A 9,412-nucleotide genomic window follows, 5' to 3' on the forward strand; every position below is an offset into this window, starting at 1 on the left:
CCTCCATCACCATGGGGGCCTTGATCTGCATCCCCCCCAGGCCCTTGCCCTCCCCTCCCCATTCCCGTTCCACCATAACAGACTTACCAGCTGGACACAGCTCCCCAAGCTGCCGGGCCGTGTTCCTCATCGCCTACACGCACTGCAACTGCGCACATGCACAAGCCATTTATCAGCCACATTATTGGCCACATCAGGCCGATTTCTGACACAGTGAATTTTCTTTATATTGGTGCTGATCCGATACTGGACCCATGTATTGATGCATTGCTGAGAAAACAGTGACTTAGATTACCGGCAGTACATTATGTGCAGACAAACCCATGCAGCTTGGCTTTATTGCAGAGCCAGCCCGACTCCTTGGAGCTGAAGCAGAGCAAGATTCTTCATGCTGCCCTGTGAACATGCATCAACCCTGCCCCAACAGGCACAGCTCCCTGGGTGTGGTATATGCGTCGTCTCTCTTGCTTGTTCTCTCTCTCATCCTCATTCCTGGCCTCAATCTTTCTGCCAAACTTATTCTTTCTAGGTTACATCAGCTCTGACAACCAGTTCCTAACACCTCATCACTGGTCACCAGGGATCCTGGTTTTCTCCGTTTAAAAATTGCAAGTTCCCTAATAAAAATATCACAAATTCTCCGATTAGAAAACCTAAACTCCGCGTTTTTCCACAATTAAAATGAAATGCATATAGGGAGAGGTATCAGTTGAACACAATGTTTTATTGATATATTTACAATTTTAAAGCAATTTGGAAGCCTACCAGTGCCCCAATCTCTATACAATAAATTTTAAATTCAAGTTTTGGCATTTGATTTGGGGGGTTTTATCATGGAAAAATCAGAGCTCCCCCTGCCCCCTTCACTCACCAGGATACACGTCCAGCTGTGACTGTCCCCCCCACTGCTTTGTGGTGCTCAGCAGCCCTGATACATCACTGCCCGACCCATGTCATTACCCCTCACTCCCCACCCACAGCCCCCCGGACCCTGCTGGGGCCCCTGACTACCCACCCACAGCCACCTGGCCCCCCCAGCCCTGCCAGAGGGGGTCCCCAGCTGCCAGGGCTAGGGGACCAGAGACCCAGGTTCACAACCCCCTAAGTCCCCCCCCAGCAGCCGTACCTGAGCCCCAGCTGCCACCCATGAGATGTAGCGGCTGCTGCAGCCAGAGCAGAGCTCAGAGCCCAGCTCCCCACACCGTGGGCAGTATGGCTGGAGCAAAGACTGTTGGGCAGTGGCCAGCCCACATCCAGCCTGCACACAAATCTGGGGGCACATGACTCCCATTCCTCCCCATGAGTGCGTGCAGAGGCAGGGAATTAGGCCCCCTACTTCCCCCTGGGTGAGCCACCCATGGCTTTGTCTTACTCCTGGCCTGGGCCCTGTGGGTGTGCATTCCCGCCCTGCACCCAGACCCCAAGCCGCACACACCACCCCAGCTCACTCACTACAGGGACCTCAATCCCTGCCCCCCCCCCCCCGGCTTACCTGTGAAGAGCTGCAGGAACTGCTCTCTAGGCTGCTTGGCTGCCATATGCATGTATACACGCATGCATGCACATGGCACCCCCTGCTTGATCGCTGTCTTCCCTCTCGCCCCAGGCCCTTGCAGGCCAGAACTTTGCCAGCCTGAAAAGGGAAATCCACTGTTTCCCATGTTTTTCTCCTTAAAGGGAGGAAATCTCTGTTTTTCTGCAGCAAACAGAAAACCTGGATCCCTTCTGGTCCCCTACAAGGGAAGGTGAGGGATGGGAAGTTTCCCCCCCCACACACGCACACACACACTGATCCTTCATTGGGATCAACAGTAACCTGCTTATGGAGCAGTGCAGCAGAGTTGCACATAGGCACACCACTCACAGCAGTGCCATACATGGCCTTTGTATGCTGGTACAACACTAGTGGAAGAGACAAAGAAGTGTCACAACAGCCACCACCTAACACAGGTGTAGCAAAAATAGTTACTTTTCTCTATGTTTCTTTGTTCCTTGTTTTAGTATTAACCCCTGCATTCTGTAACTTTCCACCCACATGGTACAGGATAGCCCACTACCTATGTCTTATAGGATGCTCAGGTTTTGGTTTGAAATGACCAATCAAAATGTAACACGTCAACTGAAAAAAATGCTAGCTCAATAAAAGCCACGTGCGCTCTTTGTTTAGGGTCGACACTGATCTGAGCAACAAGCTCCTCTGTCGGCCTGCTTGCAAGCAATAAAATAGAGTTGGACCCAGCCTGAAAGTGTGACTCTCTTCTAGAGGTGAATTGGACTAGCCTCCAGGGGATAAAAATCAGCAATTTATGCAACACAGGGGCGGGCAATTATTTTGGGCAGAAGGCCGCTTACTGAGTTTTGGCAAGCCATCGAGGGCCGCATGACAGGCAGCCCAAGACAGATAAATATTAAATTTTCAAAAATTTTTAGGAGCCCCGCAAGCCAGATAGAATGGCCTGGTGGGCCACATCTGGCCTACAGGCCGCATTTTGCCCACGCCTGGCCTAACATATGGTATGTTTTTCCTACAGCAAGATCAATGGTATCTATATAGCCATTACCCAGCACAACTGCTAAGTAAATAATTTCTGATGACATTTTACCTCTGGGACCTTCAGGAAGCACGTGTTCATGAAAAGGCCTCCAACATAGGAAATCAGGCGCAAAGCCATTGCCACAATGGGACATAGACATCTTTGTGCACACCGGAAGCAACAAAGGATTGTGTTTTTGAGCCTAGGATTTGCTCAAGAATCCAATCAAGGGAGACAGCATTTGCAAAGAGACGAAACAGGAAAACAGTCCTTTGGAAACAGTATCTTTGCAGAAACCAGAATCACCTCTAGTAGGAAATAGGCCCACTAAGGGGCCCCCCAAACCTGGTTATCAGTGAATGCAATTCCCAGGATATCAGTGGAGTAGTGCCCAATTGCACTAGTTCAATATTTGGCCCACAAAGTCCTGCTAGACCCCTAGAAGGCAAACAGACGGTAGCTGGGGAACCAAATTGGGGCAGACCCCGATTCCAACTGCAAGCATACCAGAACTGGGGGAGCTGTTTTATCCTATGCTGACTCCAGGTGTTGGCTCGAACATCACCCAAAAGCCAGATTAGGCATCTTCCCACAAAGGGGTAAGAGCAGGAAAGAGACCCCTAATTCAACCGCTGCCTGCACTCTCATCCTGGAGATAGAGAGGCAGAGTAAAACAAACTGAGCATCCAACGAAACAACAGAAGGAAGATGCTGCAGTAGCCATTTCCTTATTTCGGGCAATAGCAACACCCAGTTTTTAAAATGTTTCATAAGCTAGTGCAGAGCTTCTGCCCTGCTGCCAAAGCCCAGAGAACCTGTGAGAACCGAGATCCAGGCCGGCGTGAAGCTCCCGCGGTCTCGCTCAAACGTGTTCATTGTCGGGGGCAGGCCCGGTGGGTCCCAGCGTGGAGCCCTGCACCTGGATGATTAGCTACACCGACCGAGGGTCATGGCACGGGCTCCAAGGACGGGCAGGTCAGAACAGCAGGGTACTCTGGTCTCATGGTCAGAGTAAAAGTGAAAAGTGAAGCGAGATCTCTAATGCAGCAGATTCTGCTGCACCGTTCCTTTCCTTTCCCTTCCGGTGTCCTCGTGACAAGGTATTTAGCACAATTCACAGATTTCACTGGACTCTGACAGGCCGCACCACAAAAGTTGGGAAGTAAAGTGAACAGGGGCAAGCAGAGCTCTCTCTCTACCCTCCCTGGGCAGACCTCCGGGTTTCCTGCACTGCTCAAGCATTGTTCAGGCCACGTGGCTCTGGTCCCTGCTCCCTTTCAAATAAAAGTCAGCCAGGTTTCTGCCTTTGCAAAGACTGCGGGACCCCTCTACTCGTAGCTGCATTAAACGTGGGGCTGAGCCCAAGCCTGGCACCGAAAGCGCAGTGGATTTCAGCGAGTCTATGGCATGAACACAGCGAGTAGGTTTTGAACAAGCAGTGTTATCTCTTCCCAATTTAAAAAGGGTTCCCCATCCCCAGCCTCTGGCAGACCCTCTCCCATGAGGTTACAGGCCATTACACTCTTTTTCCATGCAGTAGGAACTGTCCTATTACTTTTTTTTCAGGCATAACTATGGCTTTCAGCATAGGGCAGCAATAATCCAAAGTGCTGCCCTGGCACTGCCCCAGCTGCAGCGCTCGGAGCAGGGTGTGTGATCACGGATGGGAGAGAGCCTGAAAGCAGGTTTCGCTTTTGCTTTGAGGCCGGCGACTTGGACTTCCTGGTTGCACAAGAGTCCGTGCAACTTGATCCCTGATTGACACAGAGGGCGACCACTGCCATCCCTGCAGGGTCTGCAGCAGGCCAATGACAGGTCAGAGACGAGCCTGAGCCACTTCCTCATTTAGAAATAATCCATCCCAGGGCTTGACATTGAAGGAGCAGGACTAGGTAGGGAGAGGCTCCTGAAACCATGAAGGAGCTGAAGGGGCCAGCGCCAGCCAGGCAGGACCTTCTGATGGACTATCTCGCATACTATGGCACCAAGAGGCTGGAAGGAAAACTTGTGGCTTGCAATGAGACAACGATCAAAACAAAAGCCAGACACTTCCTAGAGGGTGGCGAGTCTTTTAGCAGGTTTAACTTCTACGGCATCACAGAGAATTGCTTCAAGATGAAAAAGGAGCAGGGAGGCAACACTCTCAGAGGCCTGATCAAAGCTTTCGAGTTCCTGGAGCTGCTCTGCGTCAACCTGTTTCTCTTCCCTTGGAGAAAAGAAATCAAGTCGCTGAAGGTAGGCTACTGAGTGACACCAGGGCTGTAGCATTGAATTAAGCAAGCTGGGGTGGGAGGGGGGAATGAATTGTTAGGATAATGCTTCATTCAAAGTGCTGCAGCCTAATGATTTTGAGCCAGAGCCAAATTCTGAAGTCCAGTGGGAATATTCCCCTCCATTTCAACGGGCAGACAAGTGTGGGATCTGCAAAAGCACCAAACTCCCGAAGGAACCAATACGACACCTGGCTCACGGAAGAGCCCTAGCTGCACTTTTAGACACCTCGCACCTTTGCAAATCTGGCCTGTGAGACTTTAAATGAGACTTGAACAAAGCATCCAAGTCACTTTTGAACATGGAGCTTGCACTCCTAATTCACTTGGGTGTGTCTGGAAAATTTAATTTAGGTTGACTGGTTAGTGATGAGGGGCGAGCACATTTTATGCTGTTCATGAGCTAATAAGGGAGGGTGAGCAAAAGCTACAGCCAGTCCAATTAGTTTGATCATAGTGAATGGACTGTTGGTTCCTTTCAGATGCGATAGCTGCACTGCAGTATTGTTCCACAGCAAAAATACTGAAATAACCTCCCAGCTCTCCTTGATTTGTTTTAATGCATACCAAGTTCTCAAGGGATCAGGTAATTTTTATAAAGTCATCAATTTAAAAGTATGTGGTCCTGAAGCTGCCATGTGACTTTGCATTGCCCAAGCTGTGAAATGCTGCTTCATTTTGGAAGTCTGTGCAAAATACAACTAAAGGCAAAGCAAGAACAGCACTTTGTATTACCATGGCATCCTTTGTCTAAGGGTAAGAAAGCATCAAGCTAGACACACGTTCATATCACGTGAGCCAAGGTGATAGGCAGTACGCACCAACCTAGAATGCTTCAGAGGTAGGATCAAGAAGGAAACTATTGTGATTGTCTAGTCTGTCTCCCCTATGCAGGAGTGCCCAAGTTAGGTCCCACTGAGGGTAGGACATGTCCTTAAAAAACAAAAAACAACTCATCCAGTCAGGATTTTAAATTTCCCGGCAATGGAGAATTCATGGCAATGCTTGTCCAGTTACTCTTGCTTATAAAAACTTGTGCCAGCTTCAGAGCTGATTCCTGCCTTTGCTTCCACGGCATAATTAGCAGCAAGCTCAGATTTTAGGAGCCCAGCTTCAGTAACATGCCATATGCTGCTGAAGCAACTCGTGCTGCAACCTTCTGCACCAGTATAATCCTTCAGCCTGGGTTGCCTGCACCCAGAGGAGCCATGTTCATGTTCAGCTTCCCCTGAAAAACCACCATCTTAGACCCCCGTGCAGAGCTGGAAACTAAATCCATTGCCTGGCTGATCTTGAGGATCCCTAGTAATGAGTCCAGGGGTTTAAAATTACAGAGACCTTTACCAGAGGAGAGTGGAAACTTGAAGTATGCTTGGCCGAGCCAGCAATCAGCAAATCAGGTTGGACTCCCACCTCCCTTGGAAAGATAGGGGCTCCCACTGGAGCTCCCCAGTGAGGCTGCTGCTCTCTGCCTTTTCTGTGCAAAGATTGAGAAGAATTGGTACTAGCTCAGCTCATCCATCATAGCTGCCCCATCTCTAGTCTTCAGAAAAGACTGCCCCTATGCAGTGCTAAACCTCAGACCTGCTGCTCTGGCAGCCTCACCAGCACTGGGGGGACCCTTGCCACAGCGCAGCAGCCATGCTGTCACAATTACAAGGAGAAGGGTTCTGGATTGCTTTGACCTGGTGCTGGTAGCACTCACTTCTACTCCATGCCCCCTTACAGGGGGAAGCAAAGAGCAGACGGGGGAAGCACAGCAAGGCCTGTGAACCAGCTCCACTGCTGTTACTGGGGTGGGGGCAAATCATCTGTTTATGCAACACAGGAGTTTCAGGAGTCCATCCAGGCTGCTGTGGTACATGACATAAAAATACTTGGGATTAAAGAGCCCCTTCAGGCCCTGGATTCTGAATTCATTACATTGATCATTTCAGGCAAAAGATACCCTGTTGCTCATACAGCCATATTGTTCTCCAGGCATATATATAAATTTAAAAATGTCAAAGGCAGGAGGATAAGGGAGGGCTGAGCACTGCCAAAGAGAAAGGTAGCTGCCAGCCTGAAGGAAATAGGGCATTAGTAAGGAAGAGACTTGCAGGAATACAGAGCCTAAAGAACTGAGAAAAGTGATACAGCAAGTACAAAGGGCATCCAGTGCAGGGAGTGTGTGCCTGGAAACAGGAGTTTGCTTTACTTGTTATGGTCCAAAATTTCCCTAAAAATTTAACATACTTGAGACAGATCAGCCAGTGTTGAGCAAAGCCTTTAGTCTCCTGATCCTAATTGTCAATATAGCAGAGGTCTCCACAGAGCTGTGAAAGAAGCCTAGCATTATAACAAAGGGTACTTCAAAAATAGTAAAAAGCATATCCCTTCAAACAATACCACAAAATGTCCCCAACAACTGTATTTACTAGTGATTGGCGCAAGCTCGTGAGTCCACCCCAGCTGCTGGTGTCCCCTGGAGTCTGCCCCCCACCTCCATTCTCTCGCCTGCCCCACCTTTGGTGTTACTATTGTAATACTGAGGCCGCAGTCCCTGGAAGCCCTAGTGCTGTGCCCCAGTGCTGCTCCCTTTTCGCTCCATCCTTGAGCATCTTTGCCCAAACTCAGTCCTGGGGGTCCCTATGCTTCCTTTGAGGGTGCTTCCCCTTCCCCTTTAAGGCAGCCTCCTGCCAGGCCTCAAAGCACTTGTTGGAGCTTCAGCCATCCCAGCCTTGGCCCCTTTTCCTCTCAGCCCAGGTCCACTGCCTCAGACCTCAGCGCCCAGGTTCTGGCCCTTTGCAACTGTGCCCAGAGCAGGTCTTGTTCTGCAGAGTCTGCCTGATGTCCTGTCCTGTGGCCTCTAAACCTCCCCGATAGCCACTAACCAAACCTCTGGTCAAACCTGAACACAAAACCCCAACCCAAACAGTTCCAACTCAAAAATATACCCTTCTGGCTTTGTTTCCTCAAGCCCTCCTACCTAGACAGGCTCATTTCCCCCCATAGCCTACCAGGTATCTCGCCTGGGCTGGCCTGACTCCAGACTGCAGCCAGGATCACTCAGAGGCCTTTGCCGTATGGCAGCCAGAGTCCCCTCCATGTCCACCCCTTGTATGCCCTGAGTCTATCCCCTTTCCCTGCTCCCAGGGTGCAGGTGCTGCAGTTGTCTCATCAGCTGCCTGGCCCTCTGGCTAGTGGACAGCTCACACCTCCTGCACTTAGTTTCATAGTTTCTAGGGTCGGAAGGGACCTGAGTAGATCATCTAGTCCGACCCCCTGCCGTGGCAGGAAAGAGTATTGGGGTCAAACGACCCCAGCAAGGTGTTCATCTAACCTCCTCTTAAAAGACCCCCAGGGTAGGAGCCTGCACCACTTCTCTTGGAAGTTGGTTCCAGATCCTAGCCACCCTGACAGTGAAGTAGGTCAGGCTCCGTCTACCTGCCCCAGCTATGCCCCCCTGCTTCCTAGTAACAAGGTAGGGGCTCCCCATTACAGCAACTGGTATGACTGCAGTGCATGGCAGCCCTGTTCACAGGCCAGAAGCCTGTTGCATTAAGTGCTATAGAAGGACAGAACAAAAAATCATCCCCTATCCCAAAGAGCTTACAGTCCAAGATGGGGGACAACAGCTGGACAGCAGCTCGTAAAAGCAACTGTCAACAGCATTTACATTTAAAGCCTTAGACCAGGGGTTCCCAATCCCCTGACTGTGAAGGGTTTGCTGCCTGTCCGCAGGAGGCTTTGGCTGCTGGGCCGGAAGTCCATAAGTGACTGGCATACTGTGGGCCAGCAGCCAACGCTTTTTTATCTGGAGTATAAAAAAGGGTTGGCTGCTGGCCCACAGTTTGCCAGTCACTGCTGGTCTGCAGTTTGCCGGTCCACGGTCACTTCCAGTCTGCGGTTTGCCAGTCCGCAGCATAAAAACGCTGAGACCCCCTGCCCTAGAACAATAATTTTTCAAGTGACAAGTAATTCTGGGAGTTGCCATTTTAAAGGAGCCCAGCTTGGTCCTATCAGAAAGTGCGAAGCACCCGTACTCTTTAAAAAAAAAAAAAAAAAAAAAAAGACCCCTTAGTCAGACCCCCAGACGCTGAGGCCAAATCATTTGAGTCTTAAGTCAACCGCTTTCCTATTTTGCCTTGACTACTAGTCATCTTGTTACTGAAAAGTTAACCCTTAAAGAGTTCAGGTCAACATATTCCTTAACGTGCTAGGGATCCAGGCGAAAAAGCTCCTTTCCCTTTCGAGATTAGAAGCTTATTGCCTCCCGAAGCTCAAAAACCTGAACGTTATTTCCTGGGCCGCAGCATAACAAGGACATCATTTTCTGTGACTCGCACTGCTGTGCATGCAGCCTACACACAAAATGTGCGTTAGCACCCTGGAGGGGAGCGTCCGCTGCGCTGCTGTAAGGAAATCCTTTCAGAGAGATGGCAACTTCATTCCAAGGAAGTGAAGGGCAGCGGGAGGAAGATGCACTGAACTGTGAAGCAAGAAAGTGATGTAATGCTATCACAGATTAAACAGTATGAATAACAGGCTGAGTCAGTCTGGTCTATTCCCCCAGGAAAAGCCCAGACTTCAGCAATTTATTTCAAGATTTTTTTTTTCAAAATTTAA

At 49.9% G+C, this 9,412-nt stretch overlaps 1 protein-coding gene across 1 annotated transcript in view; it reads left to right on the forward strand.

Annotated features, from left to right (window-relative positions):
- Nucleotides 1-4,377: 4,377 nt before the first annotated feature.
- The window catches only part of LOC109289497, a 12,722-nt gene continuing 7,687 nt past the window's right edge, over nucleotides 4,378-9,412 (forward strand). The window contains exon 1 of the mRNA XM_019505535.1: nucleotides 4,378-4,769. Within this exon, the coding sequence (XP_019361080.1) occupies nucleotides 4,449-4,769 (321 nt within the window). The 5' untranslated portion in view covers nucleotides 4,378-4,448. The remainder of the gene's footprint in view (nucleotides 4,770-9,412) is intronic.

Source organism: Gavialis gangeticus, unplaced genomic scaffold (genome assembly GCF_001723915.1).
Source record: "Gavialis gangeticus isolate Ggan-Ray unplaced genomic scaffold, GavGan_comp1, whole genome shotgun sequence".
NCBI lineage: Eukaryota > Metazoa > Chordata > Crocodylia > Gavialidae > Gavialis > Gavialis gangeticus.